At 39.9% G+C, this 23,585-nt stretch overlaps 1 protein-coding gene across 1 annotated transcript in view; it reads left to right on the forward strand.

Moving 5' to 3' along the window:
* The window catches only part of LOC121949969 (contactin-1a-like), a 90,359-nt gene that overhangs the window by 14,692 nt on the left and 52,082 nt on the right, over positions 1-23,585 (forward strand). Inside the window, exon 2 of the mRNA XM_042495847.1 lies at positions 22,390-22,524. Within this exon, the coding sequence (XP_042351781.1) occupies positions 22,470-22,524 (55 nt within the window). The 5' untranslated portion in view covers positions 22,390-22,469. The remainder of the gene's footprint in view (positions 1-22,389; positions 22,525-23,585) is intronic.

Consider the following 23,585-nt stretch of genomic DNA (forward strand, 5'->3'; position numbering starts at 1 on the left):
ATTATGATATTTCTTTTGGGATTCAGTTTGAGTTGGTTTAATGAAGTGCTAAGTGATAAGTTACCAAAGTAAACAACTCAGCATGTGTCTGGTGCGCCAGAGATCTTTAAAAGGGCCCGTTAATCTATTCTCCCAAACTCTCTGTGGTCTGTATGGATTCTAGACAGGCACCAACGCTGTTCAGAGAGTATAAGTGGCCTGGGATTTGTTTCTCTCCTTCTCATTTCCTAGAATAATCTGTCATCCGTCCACATCTGCCTCGCAGAGAAATCTGAAAATAGGAAATACCAGAAGTAAACAAATATCTGCAGAGCTCGCTATCAAGTTCTTCAAGCTGCAAATTGGGCCCCACTGCCCTTGGCAGTAGGGCTGCTGTTGCATCAAAGCCACAGTGGCATTGGGAGTTAACAGCCACACTGGCTCCACCAAATTAAATTATCACTCCCAAAGCTTCAGCAAGTCCAGTACATGCATCAGTCTGCAGGCCCTGTCTGCCTTTCCTGTGCCTCTGTTTTCATCTGTTCCTCTACAGTCTTTGTGTTGTTGTGAGGGTTGACACAAGAATGTGAATGAAGCTGTGGCCACAGGATTTCTGCTAAAGAGACACATTCTGCAGAGAAAAATGAAAAAATAACCACATCTGGCTGTTGGGCAGATCCAGACACAGTGTTCTTTTTCAGATATTACTGCTGATTGGGAAGGAGGACATCAGAAGTTTATAATCTGAGTAGTTGAAATACAGGGACTTGCAGTATAATAGCAGTCTGAGACCTCAGTGTAATTACTCTGATCACCCAATAAAAACTAGATTGCCTCGTGGCACAAAAGGCCATTTCTTGACAGCACAAGGGTTGCAGGCTCCGGTGCAAACCGAGTGCTTTTCATAATGGTTATGTAAGTTAAAGTCCAAGGGTGAAATAATGTCCAGGGGATTTTTCTCTTCAGTGAAGTGGCACAGTTGAAAAATCACAGTTGCATGAAAGTGGGGGAACTTGCAACACCCATTTTGACAGATGCTAAAGAAGTTAAAGGATAATTCTGGTGATGTTCTTTATTATTCTTATTATCAAAACAAATCTAGCAAATATACTAAAACCAAAGTTATACTGATCCTGCAAACAACTAGCCTGATATACTTTATTCCTCTGTTTCTTAGACCTCTATTGCCAAAAACTATTAAAAACTCATTAATGAGTTAAATTGTTGGACTGGATGACATGTTTCATCATTACCAATAACATGGACATTGTAGCATTGAGCCACATGTACTGTCTTATGCTCATAAGGACACCAAATCCACAGTTGAAAATTACCCAGACAAATGTATTATGCTTTCATATTCATGTAATTGCCAAAATCCTGCATTTTTATGCCTTCCCATCAGTGATAGCTGTGGTCGGAGGCATTATGATTTCCTATTGTCGGTCTGTATGTCCATTCATCCCATTCTCATGAACACAATATCTCAAGAAAACCTTGAGGGATTTAAAAAAAAAAAAAAATTGGCACAAACATCCACTTGGACTCGAGGATAAACGGATAAGATTTTGGCAGGCATAGGTCAAAGTCAAAGTCACTCTGACCTTGTGTCCATCTCATTCCTGTGAACACAATATCTCAGGAACACTTTGAGGGAATTTATTAAATTTGGCACAAATGATCCTTCAGAATGATTAGAATTTGGTGGTTATTGGTCACTGTGAACTGGTCTGTATCATTCTTGTGAGCATGAAATCATGAAGACCTTTTTTCTAATGTTGCATGAACATCCACTTGGACTTAAGGATAAACGAATTGTATTTTGGTATTCATGGGTCAAAGGTCAAAGTCACTCTGACTTTGCATCCATCTTATTCTCATGAATACAATATCTCAAGAACACTGAGGTTGTTTTTTTAAAAAAAATATTATTATTCTTTTATTTGGCACAAATGTCCACTTGGACCCAACGAAAAACTGATAGAATTTGGTGGTCAAGGGTCAGGGTCACTTTGACCTCACAAAATACTTTATGGCCATAACTCAAGAATTTATATGCCAATCATGACAACATTTTACACAAATATCTAATAGGACAAAATGATAAATTGATGACAATTTATATCCAAAAGGTCAAAGGTCAACATCACTGTGGCATCATAATGTTCAGCAAAAACACTTTTCTTCTGTGCTGTTTGAAGCATCTTGACGTATGTGCGTATGTGTAACTGCAAAGGGCTTCACGTTAAAGTTTATATTTTTGATCAGTTTTAAACAATCTTTTCTTAAGTGAGAATGAATATGCTCAGGGCTGAGAGCCACAGACAGGCTGGGGTAGTTGGACAGAACTGAGATGCTGAAAACATTGTTGGTTTCTGTCTTTTCATGGGCTTTGTTGACAGTAAGAAAAACAGAATAACACTAAACTTAATTATCTTTTTGGTGGCACATGCCTTTTTGAAAAACAGTGGGAAAGAGCACAAATAGCAGCATTGGAAAGGAGGCTTCTTTTGTTATCATCCTAATTGTGTGGTGCCATAATACCAAGGTATTTGCACAGTATTAACAAATCAGTGTGATTGGACTCAGATTTATCTGACAAACATTGATTTATCTCCCGATGGATTCCGTTTCTCAGGCTTTGCTCTGTGTATCCTAACACATGTGAATTCATTAATACATGTAAATGAGTGGCTGTTGTCTCGCCCACATCCACAAAGACATTGCTGTATCTCACACAGTGAAAAGCATCTTGTTTGGCCTGTGACCATCACTGACTTGCATTGTTGCTCGGTCATTATATTCTCATGTGCTAGAAGGAAAAAAATGTACTGCCATTTTACAATCAGTATAACTGACGGTAGAAAGGTCGACTCAAGTGTTGAGGCAAGGAAACACTGGACTCTTCAGCTGACTTGCACTTACAGTGCAGCGCACACACTACTTATTCATACACGTCCACCCACACACTCACTCACCCTTGAGTTGCTGGATTTGTCTGACAAAGCTGAAGAACATGGAGGAGTTTGAGGAGGATTGTTGGGTTTGATTGTGTGTCAAAGCACTGTGGAGGAAGGTAAAGATTACAGCCAATTCACATATACAATAGCTCTGTGGCTGCTAATAGTCCCCACTTAAAGACTCCTCTGCTGAAATCTTCTTACCTGCAGTTTGTTCAAACAGTTGTCTGAGTAGGCGCAGATAATGAAGACACAATATCCCAGAGGTGAGATGTTGCATGTGAAGAGGAAAAGAAGTGAGTGGGCAGTTAGCTGGTAATGGACAGTGTTTTCTGTGATTAGACTTAATGCTTTGATGTACTGCCATAATTAACAGACAGCCTGGTGTTCAGTTCCATACACTATTGTTGGAGGGAATGAGATCATGTTTGTTTATATTGAGCATGTTTGCATCTGAGTGCTCTGCAGAGAGAGAGGAAGTGAGAGGGCGAGAGTGTCAAATCTCCAGGACAGTGGGAGACACAAACATGGGACCTGGGCTCTGTGCTGTGACCTTGTTTGCTAATTAAGTGTCAGACCTATTTTTCCACTCCAGAGAAAAAAGCTCATATCTTAGGGCTTACATTGCCAGAAGGCGATGGGAACCGTCGGCTGGCTCCTCAGGGTCTCTTGCTTTGTGCGTGGGCGTCTTAGGATGTGAATAAAAGTCAGGAGTATCATTAGAGATACTACTATGTGGGCAGCCTTTTCTTATGAATACTGCATAAAGCTGTGAACATAGATGTAACAGTCCAGGATAATGCTGCAAAAATGTCACTGGAACTGTCACCAGTATTGGCTCCAGTGATCTGTTTCACACAGGCCCAGCTTGGCTCAATCTCAATCCTTACACAAATTTGTCACATGGAGGACAATCCAAGAAGTAAAATTGAGCCATAAATCAATATTGTAATAAATAATTCAGTATGGGTATATCTTTAAGGCAGTGTTCTATTTAAATTATAGGATTTTCTGAGCTTATTTGAGTGTTGCAGCTCAGCAAGAGTGCAGTGAATCATTCTGCTTGTTTGTGCATTATAATCTCATTTAAAGCAAATCACCAGAAAATTAATCTACAACTGTTTGATAACAATTTAGCAAAATTGAGCAGTTTAAGATTTTCGAATGTGAACACTTCATGCATTTCATATTATATTTAATATGTGATTTGGACTGTTTGTAAGCACAACACAAGCAAAGAAAATAATCAAAAGATGAATCAGTAATTAAATATTAGGGGTGTAATGATACATACATATATATATATTTTAATGATATATCAAATAATATTGGATTGCTGACTAATAAATTGATATATCAATCCTATATATGTATATATATATATTATATATATATATATATATATATATATATATATATGCAAAGTGAAAACCTTGATACATACATATCAGGATCCTTAAGGTATGCCTTTATTTTGAAATTCCCATGGCATGTCTGTGTCACCATCTCTGCTCAAGCACACCTCCTTTCTTATGCCGAAAATACACAAACTGTGGTGAAGTATGACCTGCAGCGAGCTATCATTTTGTTTCATTTCATTTATTTATTGATACAGCAAAGGAATTAAAAATATAATTAGGTATGTTACAGTTTAAACTGGCCTGACTCAGTTAAAAATGGGTTTTTCTACAGTTTCCTGTTCAGCTGCACAAAAAAACATTACAATACAAAATAAAACCAAAACAATGGACAGAGACAAGATGGCAACAAAACATTAACAGCTACATATGTAGATATTACAGAGTAAAGTGTTTATATGTATGTTTGAAGTGAGTACTAGAGGTCAGCCGTGGCTATGGAAAGCTGCAGCAGCTGCCCCAAGCTGCGGCAGTGTGATTCTGCAGCAAAGATAGTTTTACTTGTAGGAGCGCCCAGTATCTGTGTCCTCGCTGCAGCGGCTGCAGGTTTGATTCCGACCTCGGCCCTTTGCTGCATGTCATCCCCACTCTCTCACCCCCTTTCACACTGTACCTGTCCTGTCTCAAATAAAGGCAAACCCCCCCAAAAAAATCTTTGAAAAAAAGAGAGATAGTATTACTTGTAGCAGCGAGTCTTGTGAGTCTTGTGAACACACGGACATGCCTCCTAGCTGTAGAAAAATGTATTTATTACAGGGAGCCGCACTGTACCACTGCATGGTGTGTTTCTGGCGTAAACGCTGAAACAATGCTAGTGGCCATGCAGATAATAAGCAGCCAAGAAAAAAAACAATGAGAATATTTACTGATATTGTCTCATGTTGATTGCAGGCCCCTGAATTGAACTAAATCAAAATCACAATGTGGCAGATTTTGTGATATCAGCAAACATCATGTTGTTCAAAGAATCAATATAGTATGGTATCATGATAAAACTTGTGATTTACGCCCCTATTTAACACGTTTCCAAAAACAATAATTGTAATACACCATGTTATATTTGTCATTTTTATCATGATATTGAGGTAGATATTTAAAATTGTTTGTTTTGTTGTTGTGCAAGTGTTTTGGTTTGCAAATGCTGACCCATGCTTATTCCTGCCTTGTTGTTTTAATCATAAATGGTTTCCAGAAAATTTACTAAATCGCTGAACATATCACTGTTGTAATATAAAGATACAGACACTGCATCTATATATCTGACCCCTGCTCATGTGGTCCAACTGTTACAGTGGAGAGACGCAGTATACAAATAGATTATCATGTTATTGCTTTCCACTAACGTCAGTCTAGCTTTGCCTTTATATCACATTCCAGGTTCATCCTACTGGCTTGAAAAGTTGTTTTCTTGACATATTTCCTCTTGTCTCTTTGCATCTAGCCGCCCACTTTACATTGTATGTGTTTTGCTCAGCGAGCATGAAAATTGCCCCATTTAATGACGCCCTCCCATGTTCCTCAAGATGCGATGCCTATTGAAGCACTGAGAGCAGCTTGCTGACCCTTCCTCTGAGGAATCCTAACTCCATAGAAGGTGCTGCTTTAAGTGAACAACACATTTCTGGTTTATCCCCATTGTACTGGACATTGTTGTGTGCTAATGCTGCAGGGCATAAGTAATTGTTAGTGCAGTCCTAAAAAGAGCAGCATTGTGTGTGTGTGAGACATGTCAGTCACTTGAATGCCAATATTGACCTATATATGACGGCCTGGGTCAAAGGAGGGGCAGGCCAGCCACAGCATAGGGTGGATATCTAGTCTAATGAGACTTAATGTAGCACCCAGTGGCACAACATACGTCAGAGTCTGGCAACACACAGATCACCAAGAGGAGACAGGATTTATGTGGCACATTCTTCTAGCTGAAAAAATTGTGTGTTTATTCTGTGTTTACTGTTGTGTAATACAGTCCACTGCCTTCTGGATAAGAATGACACGCACAAAAATCTTCACACACATTTACCAGAGACTCCTCTGTATTGCTCAGACTTGCTCCTACTCTCCTTTTTTAATCCCGCATAAATACTTTCAGATACACCCCCAGATTGGCTAATTCCCAATCTTAACCAATAAATCCATTTGTTAATTGGATTTGTTTGCATGTTATGTTGGACAGGACAGACAGCAGAGGACAAGACAAGATGGACAGTCTCCCCAAGGGGGCGGGAGGGAAAGATGCAGAAAATTCAGTGTGACTCTAAACCTTATTATCTTTGCCTTGATGACTCCTCTGGTGCAGGAATCAATACAGCCTGACTGGCTCCAGGGGCACGGGGCCCACTACAGGAAGCGGATATCTCCAAACTATCCATTATGGATGAGAGGAGGAGTGTAAAGATGGAATATAAGAGGAGGAAAAGGACTGGAAGACAAGGCCAGAAAAGAGGGATAAGAGGGTGGAAAACAGGAAGGAGGGGTGAGAAGAAGGGGGAGTGAGTATGAGTTGATCCACAAGTAGAATGAATGAGGGGATGAAGGTTGTGAGATTTGAGATTGCAACAGGGCAGTGAGCCTGGCAGCTGTTTGTCTCTCAGCTGCTTCATTGTTGCTAGTTCCTGCTGTTCCTCCAGTGTGGTTGTGATGTTTATTTCCAGCTGAGAGAACGGACGCAGCCCTCACAGCTATCAAAATTAAATTGTCTCCTTCCCTCCCTCTCACAGCTTGTTTTCACCCCTGCAACTTTTTGTATTACTTCCTCTTTTTCTTCTCCTCACAGCGGCATTCCTCCCATGACACATACTGTATGGACCTCTTATTTTTCCTTCCTTGTTATAATTTAAGGATGCATGATATTTACTCAGCTGATACAGAAGACCGATAATTACCTGCTTCTCTGATATGGATAAGCTAACCAGTAATTTCACTTTTTATTTTATTTTATTTTGTTGTATGTTCAAAAAATTATTTTTTTTATTGATTTTTAAAATTTTAATCAACAACAACTGAAAGAAAAAAAGGAAAAACATATTAAAAGAAAAAAAAGTCCAACCCAAAAATCAATATTTTTGTTTTTGTTAACATGACAACTACAAAGAATAGTTAAACACTTAAATTAAGTCCCTCCGGGTTCCACCAGAGACACTGGGAGACTACTGCCGCAGGTGTATGGGTTCTGTGCTGGGAATAAGTTGTCAAGAGTCCGCCCGCACTATCTGTCACACGGCTAGCGTTACCTAGCAGTTATTACTGGGTTTAGTGACAGAGTCGGACCTTTTTGGTGTGACTTTGTTGGGACCGTTTAAAGGCTTGGTGTTGGATATGAGCTGCTCATGTGTTAGTTCATGCTAGTGCTCCAAGGAAAGGTCCTTTAGTGCTGCGTCTACCCTGTTTATTGGCAGAAGAAAGTTTGCTGATCTAGTGGGAAGTTGGGGATCAGAACCTCGGTGCAATCGTGCTGTCTTCTTCTGAAACTGTAAAAGACTTCCACACCGGCGATACATGTTTCACTCTGTAGTCAACAAGCTGTGCTTGTTTTTTTTTTTTCTTCTCTATGTTTTTTGGTGGCTCTCAAACCAACTTTAAAGGTGTACCTTCACCTACTGTATCATGGTGTGTAGATGCTGCCCTTATAAATAAAAGCTTTGTATTATTGGTGCTATTTATTGGCTAAAGTTTCAATATCGTAATAATACATAATAATATAAATTCTTCATTACTGGCTGATAATTTATTGAATTTATCGGTTGGATATGCTGTATATCATGCATCCATACTATTTATTTTTTTTCCCTCCCAAATGTGGCCGCCACGCTTTCTGGCCATACCCTCTCTTTGCTAAACACATATGCAACCCCCCCCCCCTCTGTATCTCTCTCTCATCACTCTCATGCTTTCTTTCCTCCCCCTCCACTGTGATGTGAGGTCACAGCTGGGGAGCCCTACGATTTGACAGCTAAATGTTTATGTGAGTGTGCATTTGTGTGTGTGCATGTGATGGAGGGGGTTCCTGTGCCACTGAGTGCCTGTGATAGAAGGGGGCAGGATGCCATGACAGCGGTTGCTAACCAGCTCGAGCAGACTAGCAGTTTATCCTGAGGCACACTGTAGCAGAGAGATATACAGCTGGCTCCACCGCTGCCAAGTCAACGCTAAGGGGACTGCGGCTGCAGGCGTGTTGGGCTGCGTCTGCAGGCACCTCAGGGCTGTGTGCTCGAGAACAGAGGTGGGTGGCAGAGTGGGCTCACTGTTTGGTTTGTGTGTGTGTGCTGTGTGGAGGAGCCAGAGCAGGGCCGCGAGTTAAGAAGTTTGGTAGCGCCTCTTGGGTTATTATAAAGTGTGTGTGTGTATGTGTGTATGCTGTATGTATGTGTGTGTGTTATCTCCAGCACAGCTCAACTCTGCTGGCTTCGTGATTTTGTCCTCTGCAGAGGGAATAGCTCATTATCTGCCTCTCAGAATGAAACGTCCTACCTCAACACTGCAGTGCTGCACACTGGAAGGATGAACCTATTGAAGCATCGTGTGTGTGTGTATGTGTGTGTATGTGGTCCCTCTACTGTACATATGTCTGTTACTTTGTAGGTCGTTATAAGGACGGGGTGGTGGATATTATAGTATTTGTGTCCCTGTTGATGTTTCCTCTTTTCTGTGTGTGTAAGAGCATCGTGCAAGTGTTTCTGATTCTTGTCATGTTGACATTTTCCTTTCTTGAGGCGTTACTTGTACATGTTTGAGCCACTGAGGCAGCTGTCGGTTAAATATTCATTGCTTGTTTTCATTCTTTTTTTGTGCCTTACTTCTGTGTCAGGTGTCTCATGTACTGTGTGTGATTTATTCATATCAAGCCTCAACTCTGAGGGATTTGTCCTATATGCCCAGTGTAGCCTAGTAGAGCAAACAGTAGATGTCTAGCTTCATTACATATGCTGTGATGATGTTGTGCCCTATACATATATATATATATGTGTGTGTGTGCGTGTGTGTGTGTGTGTGTACATTGTTCATCCATGTATGTTGTGTTTGGAGACCTTAAGTGTTTGAACAGGCTTGGAAATGTTGCTCGGGGTGAGTGCTTTTCCAGCTCAGAAGCTGCTTCACACAGTAACACCATATGATGTGAGTCTCTGACCTTTATATAATGACTTTCTGTGCATAATTTTATGTCATTGGACTTGTACCATCAACAGCAGCATGACATGCTCCCCCTCTCCCTCAGAATTCAGGCTCACTCTCTCTCTGTGCTTTTGGAAAATGTCGGGAAAGCCCAAGGTGTTATGATCAGTTGGCTATGATAATCGATGGATACTTTTTAAGCAAATGAGCAAAGTGAATATTAAATAAATTACTTTGGGGAAAAAAGTGAATTCAATGGTAACCCAAGGTCAAATAACTTGAAATTTCCAAATGTGTGTGCCCATTAAATGGCCTGGAAACCTATTTTTTAATTAATCATCTTTATCATCTTACTATAAGTAATGGGGTGTGGGGGGGGGGGGGGGGGGGGGGGGCATGCTTTCCTATGAAAGTTGTTCAGTGTTGCATGAAAACTAAAACGTTCAACTGCTGCATATAAAATTACCCGGATGATCAGCACTGCTTCCCTATCATTGGGCACAGTGCACTGGAGACTTCCGCCAGTTGAGTCCCCTGTTAACTGGGATGGGAATAAAATTATTTAATTGTGTGGCTTCTCTAAACTTTTGAAATATTATCAGACTGAATGGATTAAATTTGATGGTGAGATAAGTAATTTCAAGAGGGTTGTGATTCTCAAAAAAATGCATCCATTAATTTACAGACGTCTCTTTCAAAATGTAAGTCAATTGGAAAAAGTCTGTTTTGGCCCAATGGCATCATGCGACAGATCTGCAAGTTGTTACCAACTACTTTTTACCTAGTCAGGAAAATGTGATGTGACTTAAACACCAGTAAGTGTTTAGCAATATTTGGATCTAAAACTGGTAGTTTTGGGGATGCTTGCTAATGTCACCAGATAACTGTCAATCAGATTTGAATATATGGGCTGTTTAAAACTCTAAACATAAACATTCTAAATGGGTCCCTTTGTATTTCCAGTTTGAATGTTTTGTCATTTGGCTAGCTGCAATGATAGTGCACAGACACCAAGAGTGCAGATGTGGAAGACCCAGAAAAGCAGACCGAACAGACTGTTTCCAGCAGGAGGTCTTGAAGGAACAGATGCTAAAACGAAGCAATTTAGATAGAGGATAAATACAGGTATACACAGGCAAACAGTGCGAGGAAAATAATGTGTTTTTTCAACAGTAAAGTATGTAAACAAGTTCTAGTAGAAACCCAAAATACAAGTATGAACCCAAAAATGAGCATAACATAAGTGGGACCTTTAAGTCTTATATAGTCAATCAAGATCAATTCAGATGTATTTTCTTCCCTTAGAGTGTCAGCGGGATGTTAATGTCCCAGTAAGATAGATAGGGTATCTAGACCTCTGCATGATTAAACACCATGAAATCCAATAATTTTTAATCAATTCATTGCTCTGTGTTTTGTTGTCCCAGCACAAAGCCTTTTTAGTTTCTTTTAGCCTGATCCCGTAATTTATCATGGTGTCAAAATCTGGCTGCGCAGGGCCCAAGCAATACAAAATCATTTGCTTAAAAAATGCTGCTCCATATGTTAATGCAGATCTAAAGCTTATTGAAACTCAGCCGAATTTGTTGTGAAATTCATACAAGGCCTCAAATCTCCCAAATCTGCTCTAGTGGCCCCTCTACCAAATCCCTGCAACACTTGCTCTGCATTTTTGGAGTTAATGCAATCCAAAGGCACTATGGGAGAATCTGTATAATGGTGGCTGCCTCCTGTCCTCAGAACAGAGCAGACGCCACTTAAACCTCATTTTAGAGAACAGGATAAAACTCACAACTGTGAGCAGCTGAATAATATATAATTATTTTCGCAAATTTATTATTTTAGCAAATAAGTAGCTCCACTAGAGAGAAATAGGCTTCAGTTTCTTGTTTAATGGCTCTTGAGTTCTCATTTAAGCTTTACTCTAACTCTCTTGTTTTATAATTTAAAGGTCCAATACTGTCAAAAGTCAGATTTTCATGTCTTTTTTTAGCATACAGCAGGTATAGGTGCTATATAAATACTGTGGAAGTACCAAAATGTTCAATCCACAGAGAAATGCAGACAGTCCGTATTCACAAACTGTGCCTTTAAATGAGGCGTCAGGACTTGAAGTTGTGATGTCACAACTATACTTTATAAAGGCATAACCTGGTGCTGTTACAATCATTTCCTAGGCTGCAAAAACTGTTGCAGAGATGCCAAGACCAGAAAACACTGACCAATAAGAGCACGGAATAGTACTTAAAGAAACAAGGTGCTTAAACAGAGCATCTCAGACAGACACAGACCCAAGCTATATTCAGGCAGTTACTTTAATGCAGTAACATTAAAGTATGTAAACATGTTGTTGTAGAAACCTAAATACAAGGATGAACTTGAAAATGAGCATAATATGGGACCTGTAATGGTTAACTGTCTTTGGTTTACCTTTCGGGGACAGATTATTACTTTAATAACTGAAAGCTTTGATATATCCAGTGTGTGCATTTTTAATAAAAGTAACAAAACATAAAAGTAGACTTGCTAGTACCTTTTATTCAAGGAGATGAGATAAACGAACCTAAAAAAACCCCAATTATTGTTGGCTTTCTTTAGTAAGAAGGCGAGAAGGGAAATACAAAGACTGAAGAAAATTAACTTCAGAATGTGTTTTGGATTTGAACCATATCAACTTTCATTTTAGCAATCCATATCACAGCAACAGCCTTATCGTAACTTTGATGGTCTCGGACTGAATTGCATGGTTTTTGTAAAGCATGCATATTGTTGGCTCTTTCAGCTCCTCAGAAAATGGGCATCTTTTCCAGGAGAAAATAGCTTTCACTGCGACAGTAGAAGATGATTATGACAGTACTGATGATACATCTGGCCCCCTGCCAGGCTAATGATGAGAGGGTGGGGTTAACGTTGGGGTGGAACAGGGGTGCTATTTGTGAAATTTTGTGTGTGTGTCTTCATGTTGGCTTTTCGGGGCTGGTGTGTTTCTGCATGTGTGTGCGAGTGGGGTGGGAGGGCTTAAAAGATTAAACCCCCAGCCTGGCCACAGTGACGAAAGAAGACCCCTCTGTGGAGCTCTCTCACTGCGGGGAGGCTTCTTCAGTGGCGTCCCATTTGCATGGTTCCTTGTCCTGCTTGGGGAATTAGCCTTTTCTTTTCCCATCCTCCCTCCCTCCTCTTTTGCACCTTGGAGAGAGTGCTTCCATCCAGCAGCACTGCTAGTTTCGGAGGCAGACAATGGAGCGGAGTATTTAGGACACTTGGCAGGCTAGGCATGTTGGAGGGGATAGGGACACGGGCTGCTAAGTAGCTCATCTTGTCACATAGCCACTGGCATGATAGCTCTTCACAGCAAGGTAAGCATCATGCAGAGTTGCAACACACTCTCCATGCCCTGATTGTTTGAACTGTAGCGTTGTGTGGTGATGGTTTCCCACTAATTGGTAACCTCCTCCTCTTCTTGACTGTACAATTAAGCAGGATGTTTGTGGCTTATTTTCTGATTACTTTTAAACGTTTGTCAAGTTAATCTGTAGCCTAATGTTGGATTCACACCCTTTAATCCAATAAGGGGATGAATGGGAAATGTTGTGGGGAAGGCTCGACTTAGATTAATCTTTCTATTGTTTGCTACTTATTGTAGCTACCCAGTGCAGAATAAATGCATTCACACTTTCCCTCTGAGACTTTTCTTTGTGCAATCTGAAGGTATTGATTGTTTCTCAGTATATTTCCAGATGCACTAATTGCAATATATATATACTCTTCTTCGTTATCTGTACAGCTTTGCTATCAAGTGTAAGCTGCACTCTGTCACTTAGCAAGAGTGTAAGCCCATCAGTGAAAGCATGTCACGACTCTCCTATAGAGGCTAATATCTTCATTGGACAGATGTGTTATGAGGTAATTAGACTGAGCACTCTTTCTTTATAGAGAGCAAGTCTCCTCTGACCTTTGCCTATATGGCACAATTAATCATGTGACACACTTTCCATACACGGAGACACATATAGTATTTCACATGTGGGAGCTTTCTCTTGAGTATCATCCCACTGTAGAATGTATCACACTCCACTGTGGCTGTTGCACTGAAAGGTCAACGTATTTCTGTGGTTCAGTTAATCACCTGACGCATAAAAATAAACTGCAAACTGATTTTATGTTGTAACAGAGATTTCGGTGATACCGTGCGAATGGCAAACAGATGAGGGCACTCTTATACCCCTTTCCCACCAAAATAAACTTGTACTCCGGAGTTTTTCAAACACAGGTAACCTGCTAAAAAATAGGCTATAGACCGCTTTCCCATTGCTAGTGGAGCAGAGCTTGTATCTGCTTGTTGCAGCAGATGAGTGTGCCTTCTGTATTTGTTTGTTTTAATATATATGGTAAACATAGATTGACGAAACTAATCAACCCACTCACCAGAAAAAATGTTAGCACTGCACATTTCTGCAAATCATTGAAATGTAGCATTTGGAGGTTATTATGTAGCAGATATGATGAAACATAACATTTTATTACATTTCAACAACACTGTGGTTAATGTGTACTTATGTTCAGGCTCAAAAATAAATTGATTATGGTTAGGATAAGATCATGTTTTGGCTTAAAATACCTGCTTTTTAAGGCAAAATTAATGCTGTAAATGCTGCAGATGTCTTACTATAAAAAACACAGGGTTGTAATTCTGCCAATGTCTTGGTAAAAACAACTAGTTTTGCTGGTTTTTGGTCTCAAACATAGGTCTGCTGCTTGGCAGCAGTCTTGCCTATAGATATCACACCATTCATCATTTCCCCCACCTTAACAAAGTTAGGTCAAATACATGTACCAGAACTACTTTAATATAACGTTGACATGGTAAGTATGAAATGTACAAAACCACTGTGTCATTGGAGTGCAGAGACGAACTATACCAACTTTTTCATCTGGTGGCTGGGCTGGACCAATAGATCTCCACTACCTTAAGAGATTAGTTTTGGTTTGGATTTTCATGGCAGGCTTATTTTAGAGTTGTATGTTCTCTGTTTTGTTTTTAATGTTAGGGCAAGCCCTTTGGTGAAAGATTTAGGGGGATTTAGAGTTTATACAAATAAATGTTAGATTTTCCTCCTATTCTTTTCATTTAGTTTACTTATTATTTAATGATATTTGGGCATATCTACATTTGTAAATGAATATATATCATATTTCTTTACCTACATTTTTTTTCTAATGACTTTTGCTGTGACCTCTTTCTTTTAAGTACATCACTTAGTTGTGAAGACTAACCAACAAGAACATCCAGTGGGTGAAAATGAGGCTCTCTGCTGTGTGGTTTGAGCTCAAAAGTGGTTACAGAAATGGAAAAGGCACTTTAGATAGCGTAACCGTTTACTGACTTCTGATATCAAATTTAGCAGCTGTCATTTGGTGTTCTCTGTTTGTCATCAAATGATGGTTTCCTCATTTCCTGCCAGTTAACAAGCTATGTGACATTAAAGACAAAAGTTCTGTTTTTTTTTTTTTTTTTTTTTTAGGATTTAAGTAACATGTCTTTTATTGCCCTTCTATCTGTTAGTTAGACACTGCCTGATTTTAGGTTAATGTAATTCAAACAGCAGTCCAGCTCCAGATTTCATGGATTAAATGACTGGTGTCATTGATATTCAGGTCAGCTGAGGATGCTGAGCCTGTGTGGCCCTAGGGGGCATTGTGTTGACTGCAGGGGTTGGGATAAATGGCTTACATTAGCACGACTGTGTCTGTTGGGTGAGAGAAAGAGAGAGGATGAGGGAGGAGAGCGAGACTGACACAGTGAACGAGCCATGACTGGATCATCTGCAGCTGGATTACATCATGAATAATACTGCACTTCATACTGAGACATACTCTCTATCCTGGAGGCACTGAGGTGTTTTTTTTGCAGGACAAAAATAAGCATTAGATTGCACAAAACACAACAAGTAACAGCATGAAAAATTAATGCATACTTGATTTCACACCTCGCTATGGCAGGTGGACCAGAAATTTCCAAAAATGATTGCTTGTTGCAGGGGTCTTGCATTTGACAGCAACATATTTTGAAGTGTACCTGTCATTCATAATTGCTAAATCTGACTGTACAATTTTCTTAATTAATGAAATATAATTTATTAACGGGCAGTTTCTCATTTAAAAGAAAAATAAGAACTGGACTGGAACTGGAACATTTTAGATGGCACAGATTTTTACTGTCCTATATTGCTGAAAGGAAGAGGTGAGAAGTGAATTCTGACTGCACACCAAATCAAGCTGTTACCGTCTGAAAAACTATTTTTTTCCCTTAAGTGCTGAACCATTTCCTGCTTAGCAACAGGGGGCTTGTGCAGCACAAAGCGTGCCGATCTTTTTCGGCAGGTGTTGGTTCTGTGTGTCTTGGGGTTACTGCTTTATCTGCTGTGTAATAGGCTTGGGTAGCCTATGTCTGTATCCTTTATTTGATTGAATCATTCCGTTGGTCTTCTGGGAGATATAAACCTGTTCGTCTGTAGCCAAGTCCAGTCTTATTTTCCAGATGCAGTATAGAAGGAGTGCATGTTTCTGAGCTGAGACGCACCGGCTGTCTGTGGGCACATTTTGGAATCAAAATCAATAATTTTGTTATTAATAATTCACAAGTTGGACTCAATATATATCCACTGCTTTGTGGTAAAGTAACACTGATTCAGCATAAAAATTGAAGGGATCACAGCTTGTGTTTCATCCTAGGATTTATGTTTAAACACAGTATGTAGTCATATCAGGTGTCTGATCTCATCAAATGTGAAACGATTTGTGCTTTCTTCTTTTCCTGGCTTTCCATTTAACAGAAAATCATGTCAAACTACATTTCTAAAATTAGCATTTTGAACACTTTGGCTGTTTCCACACAGCAGAATATTTTGTAAAGAAATATGTAGAGGCTGTTAGTGTCACTATGGCAGATATTTGCTTCTTAAAATAGAGCTGCCTGGAAGACAGAGCTGCTCTTGTGGCAGGTTTCAAGTGTGCTCATCTGAAATCTTTCTGGAAAAATAAAACTTCCCAGTTGCTCCCGTGGACCATCAGTGGACCACCGGTGGACTTGGTTATACTGGGCAGCTGTGAGGCATTTTGTGTGTAATTTCATGAATTTGAATCAGAAAAACAGCAACCGTTCTCAGCAGGCTCAGGATAAGAGAACCTAAAAGAGATTGCACAGTAATGCCCCTAAACCAGACTAAGTCACTGTGGCCTCTCTCAGATGATGTCAGACCCAATGTCTCACTGTTTCATCTTCATTTAATCTGGATCAATATTCCTGTCCCTGTCTCTTGTTTATTCCCAGTAGAATTTTCGTAATGACACTAAATCCTATCTGTTGTATCACATAATGTGTGATTTTAGAGGGGGTAGTCATCAGATACCTTATTAAGATTGGATTCCACAGCTTGTGCCTAAAGCAGCAATACACTGCCCGGGGATGGGGTAATATGAAAAAATAAATAAATCCAACATTAACCAGCAGACTCTCTCCCAAATACGCTTAGTAGCTTACTTGGTGAGAGTTTGATGAAAACTGATCTTATTTTCACCTGTGTCTGCTAAATATGAAGCTAAACAGCTGGCCAGCAATGTAATTAGATGTTGATATTTGGTTAAATTTAGGGTGTGATGGCAGGTGACCAAAATTCAGTGTGAGAATGTCTAATGCCAACAGCAATTTTACAAAGAAAACTAATGACAGATGCCAATGATAATTTGTTGGTTTTAAGCCGTTTTGTAAAGTAACCAAAATCCACGTCTTCCAAATGTCTCATTTCATCATCATCTTGATATAAAAGAAAGACATGTAGTTGTAAGGTACGGAGAACAAAACTCAGGGTCTGCTAAACTTCATAATGTTTACAACCACACAATGTGAAGTTCTAATGTCATTAGACAATTTATTCTAACCAAAATTAAGCAAGCAAGCAAAGTTTATTTATATAGCACCTTTCATCAAAAAGCCAGGCTTGCTGTTTCCCTTTTGTCTCCAGTCTTCATGCTAAGCTAGGCTAACCGGCTGCTAGCTTTAGCTTCATATTTAATAAGCAGATATGAGATTGGTATCAGTCTTCTCAGTAGACTCCAGGTCAGAAATCAAAGGAGAACATTTACCAAAATGCCCACCATTTCATCTTTTAATATAGGCCCAAAGAATATCATAATATGATGTTTTCGAAGTGAAATGAAACTGGCACATTTTATTTTGGAGATGGTATTTTAATATTACACAACAAATTGTAGCAGAAATAAACTTGCTCTTATCTACTTTTTCAAGTTTGGACAACAAAGTGATTCATAACATGAGGAAATCCCACAATAATGGACAACAACTGTCAATTTTCATTAATTAATTGCCCATCCTTGCGCTATTTTTTTTTTTACGTAAAAGTAAGACTGCAACACAGTATGTAGTCATATCAGGTGTCTAATATCATCAGGTGTGAAATGATTTGTGCTTTCTTCATTTTCTGGCTTTCCATTTAACAGAAAATCATGTCAAACTACATTTCCAAAAAAAAAGCATTTTGAACACTGGCTGTTTCCATGCAGCAGAATATTTTGGAAATATGTAGAGGCTGTTAGTGTCACTATGGCAGATATTTGCTTCTTAAAATAGAGCTGCCTGGAAGACTAAAACTAAGACTGCAACCGGCATTTTTTTTTTATTCTGGATTGATTTGTTTATTGTTGTCTCCATTAATGGATCATTCAGTGATCAGTGTTCATCAAAGCCCAAGATGATCAGGTGTTCTGGTTTTGTCCACAACCCATATATATATATCTATATAGATATTTGCTTCTTAAAAAACCCATATATATATATATATATACATTCCAGCTTTACATAAACGGACAAAACAACAACACTAGAGCTTCTACTGCATTTATTTTTATTATTTTGTTGTAGACTCATAATCTGCCTGTTATTTTCCCAATCAATCGTCTTGTCTATAAATTTAAGGAAAATTGCAACAATGTTCACTTACAACGATAAAAAACAGAGAAGCGCAGGAAAACAGCTCTATGTGTCTCTACTGGTCGAGATGTTTGCATCCTCGTGGCATTCAGACAAGACTGTTTCTAAGCATCGCTCATCTGCGCTTCTCCAACTGATTAAGACCAATCCAGCTTTAACCCCATCTTGGCTTCTCCTTGCAGGATTACTGCAAATCTGTGGTTAATGACTGATTGGGGTGTTGATTGTGTTTGCATGTGAAACGAGTGATGGTGGTGGTGGTGGTAGGGGGTAGGGGTTGCAACATCTTGTTTTTGAAGTCTACTGCTCTGACCGCTCCTTCATCTTCTTCTCCATCCTCTTTCCTCTCTCCTCCCCCCACATCACTGGATCTGCCCCAGCTGATAAGAGAAGACGTTTCTATTAAGTTTCCCACTTGATTATGCAGCACACATCAGGTCGAGCATGGAAAAGGAGGGGTTTCACTCACTCTCACTTATCCTATGGCACCCCAAGGGGGTTATGGGATCAAGATAAAAAGTGCAAATGACAGTATTGGCCAGTAGTAAAATCGCAGAATCTGCCCCCAGCAGCCTCTGTGCGTGGTGTAATATGATTTCAGAGCAATGAAGCTGAGAATTCTAAGGGGAGTAAAACAGGAGAGGAAGAGATTGAAATTCAGCAGGCAAAGCAAAGCTGGGAAAGGGGGGGTAAAAAAAAAAAAACCTTGACAAGAAAAACCAGAAAAAACAAACCACAAGCTGTAATAGCTCTGGCACTGTCCAGGGTGTGATTTATGGGGGAGAAGAAATGGCCTTGTTTGAGGGCTGTCACGTCTGGGTCTTGTGATTTACCATGAGTGCTCTCATCTCGTGCATCCAGGCTGCTAAGGTAGGACGGCCCCATTAATACTGATTATAAGAGCATGCTGTCTTTTTGTGTGGTGCTGGTCTGATGTGTTTTACAGTATATCAACTCAGTGACAGCCCTTAATGGGCTAGATGGGATTGGTTCTTTCACTATGTACTGTGACGCTATAACGAGGCTCCTTGTCGTCTACCCTAATCTCCTAAGTGCATCTATTAAGATCATTTATGATTTATGAGTTGCTGAAATGATACAGTGGTAGTATAGCTGTAGAGTAAAGTACATGGAAAAAAGGTTGGGTGAGTTTTCTAAACTTCTTTTTTCTTTTTTTTTTTTTTGTCTGACTCAAAGAGATGAATGTCTGTAATAGATGAGCACAGCAGCCTATAGGTCTTCGTTCCACAACAGCAGCGTTGTTCCACATTAAAAAATGGTGTTTGCATAGTTTCACTGCTGGTCACAAAAGGCCCCCCGCAGCACACTAAACTGCTCCTTTTGAAAGGTGTTGCTAGGATACAGGCCAGCGTGAAGTTGAAATCTCCTCTGTATTGCTTTCCTGCAGCTGTACAGCTTGGACATTATGCCCAACTTATTGTGCATGTGGTGTACAGTGCCCGCTTGTCTTAGCTCATTTTTGTATGTCAGCGCGTTTGGTTATTTAGAGGTAGGCTTTGTTCGTGTCATGCAAAAGCCGGCCCATTACATGCACTCTCTTCTGTCATAATCCATTTTCTGTAATAAGACTCCATTTGTCCACTGGGCATTTAGATCTCAATCCTGCTGTCACACCTCTGAGTCTCCGCCAGCTGACACCTCAGGCTGTGCACAAAGAATCAATAGTGTCTGCCTCATGTTCAATTACACTCTAATCAACACACCCCAGTCCAGCAAGACCTGAGAATGAATGGACAATATTGAATTGATGCTCAGAACTGGAATACCTGTAAATGAAGATATGAAGGTGTTAGATTTGTCTGTGATTCTTTTTCAGTGTTCGCTGAAGGAGAGTGCAGGTTGCCAAGCACTGGAAAGGCATTGAAAGCAGGAATGACTGGCAGTGAAATAAATCATGGTGCAAATGAGATTTTTTTCTATGTTATTTAGCTGTCAATTGAGCTCTTTGAATGTCAAAAGATTTGGTAATGATGGTATTAGTTTACACACGTTGTCAACTGCAGGCTGACATACATTTTCCAATTCAATTTCCCTTTAGGTTCTTTCTATGACAATACGTCAGTAAAAATGATCAATTTGGTTAGTTAGATTTGTTACTGGTCCATTGGAAGTACTGTCATTGTGTATAAGTTAATCTACAGTCTGAGCATCTCTGTCTCTGTGATGGAGAACCTATGCCATTAAATTCAACAGATAATGCATGAAACATCTTCAATCTAATCTAATTTGGAGTATTGATAATTTGAAGCAATGCATTAATTCCAAATGAAATTTTCTAAACCGTTATGGAGGAACAATCATTCGTCCTCCTGTCTGGCGGCGCTCCTCACTCAGACAGCTGTTGATTGTCATGTTGTGTTGCTTGGCGTGAGGCTGAGAGCTGGTGCTGCGCTGGCGGTTCCTGGTGTGGCATTAACGTCTTGGGGGTTGGTGAGTAAGCGGCGAGGTGCCTGCTCAACTAAACCAGCAGCGCTTAGGGTTTTTTCTGGCAACTGTCGAAATGTCAATCATCGGGCGTCAACATATCAAGGGGCTTGTGCCTTGGAGGCTGACAGGAAGCAGAAGATGCCAAGATGTTAAGATGTAACAATGCGGCGGCACCGTCTGCTTGTGATCAGCATGAAGGCAGGGATTGGCTGCTGAAGCCTGTCATGTTCTTCGGCACAGGTTGATTCTAATATGGCATCCACATCACACATGCAGAAAGGTGACACTAAGCAGTGACATTTTTATGCCTCTGCACAGACAATAGCCACGACCAGGGGCATTATGTTAATATCTGTCAATCCGTCACATTTTCGAGAATGCAATAAAATTTGGCACAAACGTTCACTTGGATTTAAGGATGAACTGATTGGATTTTGGTGGTCAAAGAGTGATCTTGCATCAGCCTCATTCTGGTGACTGTGATATCTTAAAAGGGCCTTGAGGAAATTTCCTTAAATTTGGCACAAACGTCCCCTTGGACTCAATTATGACACAATTAGAACTTGGTGGTTGAAGGTCAAAGGTCACTGTGACCTCAAAACATGTTTTTTGCAATACCACAGGGATTCATATGTAAATGACAAAATGTCTAAAAGGATAAAATGATGAGGTGATAATTTATATCTAACAGGTCAAAGGTCAACTTCCCTGTGAGATCATGAAGTTCTATAGAACTATTTCTTCTGGCCATTAGTCCATATCATAAGTCAGGAACAGAAGGGGAGACATCAGATGCTGAATTGGTGACGCTAATCTTTGATGTCCATTTCAAAACCGTGCTGATTATATAGATCTTCTCTGCTGCTGGGTGGAAGATGTGTGTGTGAAGCACCCATGTTTTAAAATATGTGACTTCTCTGCATCAACATCCATTGAAGCACTATCAACCATGTATGCGTTTGGACAGACATGGATATAAACTGTGTTTTTTGGAGTAAACAATGGATCAAATATTTGATAAAATAACCAACTGAATCACTACTGAGAGTAGTTGTTAGTTGCAGCCCTGCACATACACACAGTAACTTTCTGTGTATGATAGGGAAAATGGGAGTGTATTTCTGGCTTATTCATGCAGATTCCTGACATTTTATTCCAATTTTATGCTGTAAGAAAATATATCCAACAAGCAAATACTGGTTTTCATTTTAGCATTTGTATACTTTTTCCATGTAACTTAAGCTGAGCAAAAACAGACCCCACAGTTAATTGCTCAAGAGGTTAAGAGCCTCTTTTTGCACACCTGGTGCAAAATTTTGTGACATTGTGATAAATACTCCACGCTGGAGGGCAGTGGATATTTAGGATATTGCTTTAAATTAACAGATAACAAATAGATTTCCCTTTGTGAAGAGTTTTTCATGTTCTGACGGCCTCTCTTTCTATTTTCTTCTCTCTCCTTAAGGAAAACCAGGCAGTCCTGCTAATGTTCCATCAGCTGAGCTTCTAGCTGTAACCCCACCAGGTGGTCCTCACTTCAACATCATGCTGCACCTCACCCTGCTCTTCCATCTCCTGGTCTTCTCTCTCTCCCCTGCAGGTCAGTCCAACATTCAGCTGAAGGGAACAGCTAAAATCAATTGACAGGATGTGTATTTTGAGATACTGCATCACTGCTGTTGTATGAAAGCAACCGATTTCTTAAAAAAATTACACTTTACACTCAGCCTTGTTGTTGTAATTAGTTCAGCAGTGATCGCCGTTTGCTCTCTGAGAGATTTCTTTTCAAACGCTGCTGGTGAGCAGCACTCAGGAATCAAAAGGACTTTGCTCATTTAATGTAACTCCATTTACTCATATGTCCTTCATCTTTGAAGTATTACCATCCTAAATTCATTTGGCGTCAACAAACTGTCAGTGCAATGTGTCTCCTTTACTCATACAGCAACTACAGAAATATACATAAACTTTGATTTGTGGCTCCAACTGCAGAGCAGGAAATTCACACAGGTGGCAGGCAGCTGATTGAAGCAACCGTCAGAACTGGGTTGTCGTAATGATTGGGGCACAAAAGAGACGAGGTGTTAACAAGCTGCTAACTGTCAGCTTTAAGAACATAGTAAATATAATAACACTGGCAGTGATGTGTGCCTCAGGGAAGAAAATAAAAATCTGATTTAACTAACTATAGTAAAGATGCTTTTTAATATCAGATGTAAATGCAAACAAATTAAATCAGACGTAGATACACCTCAGATATGAAGCACATGCTGAGCCAAACTGTACACAAAAGCACACATTTTAGAAGAAGCTACAAAGCTTATATACAGTATATCTCATAGGCTGTGAAGCATGTGCCTATGAGGGCCGAGACTGCAGGTTTTCACACCTTTTTTTATGCTGCTGACCTGCTGTGCAATCAGCTGTGTTGGAAACAAAGCAAAGTGGTCAGAAAGCAGCAGGCCTGAAAATGACCTGCCAAACAACCTCCTCTATGTTCCCATACCTTGGGCTATTCTAACTTGTTTCAGATTTGATTTAACATGAGCCAAAAAAAAAGGGGGAATCTTGGATTGGGAATTCTCCTGCCATCCCACCACATCTTTCTCAAACAGACTTTGATGAGTTTTATATTTCTTTTTTTCCTACATAGTAAGGTGT

Source organism: Plectropomus leopardus, chromosome 11, assembly GCF_008729295.1.
Source record: "Plectropomus leopardus isolate mb chromosome 11, YSFRI_Pleo_2.0, whole genome shotgun sequence".
Taxonomy (NCBI): domain Eukaryota; kingdom Metazoa; phylum Chordata; class Actinopteri; order Perciformes; family Serranidae; genus Plectropomus; species Plectropomus leopardus.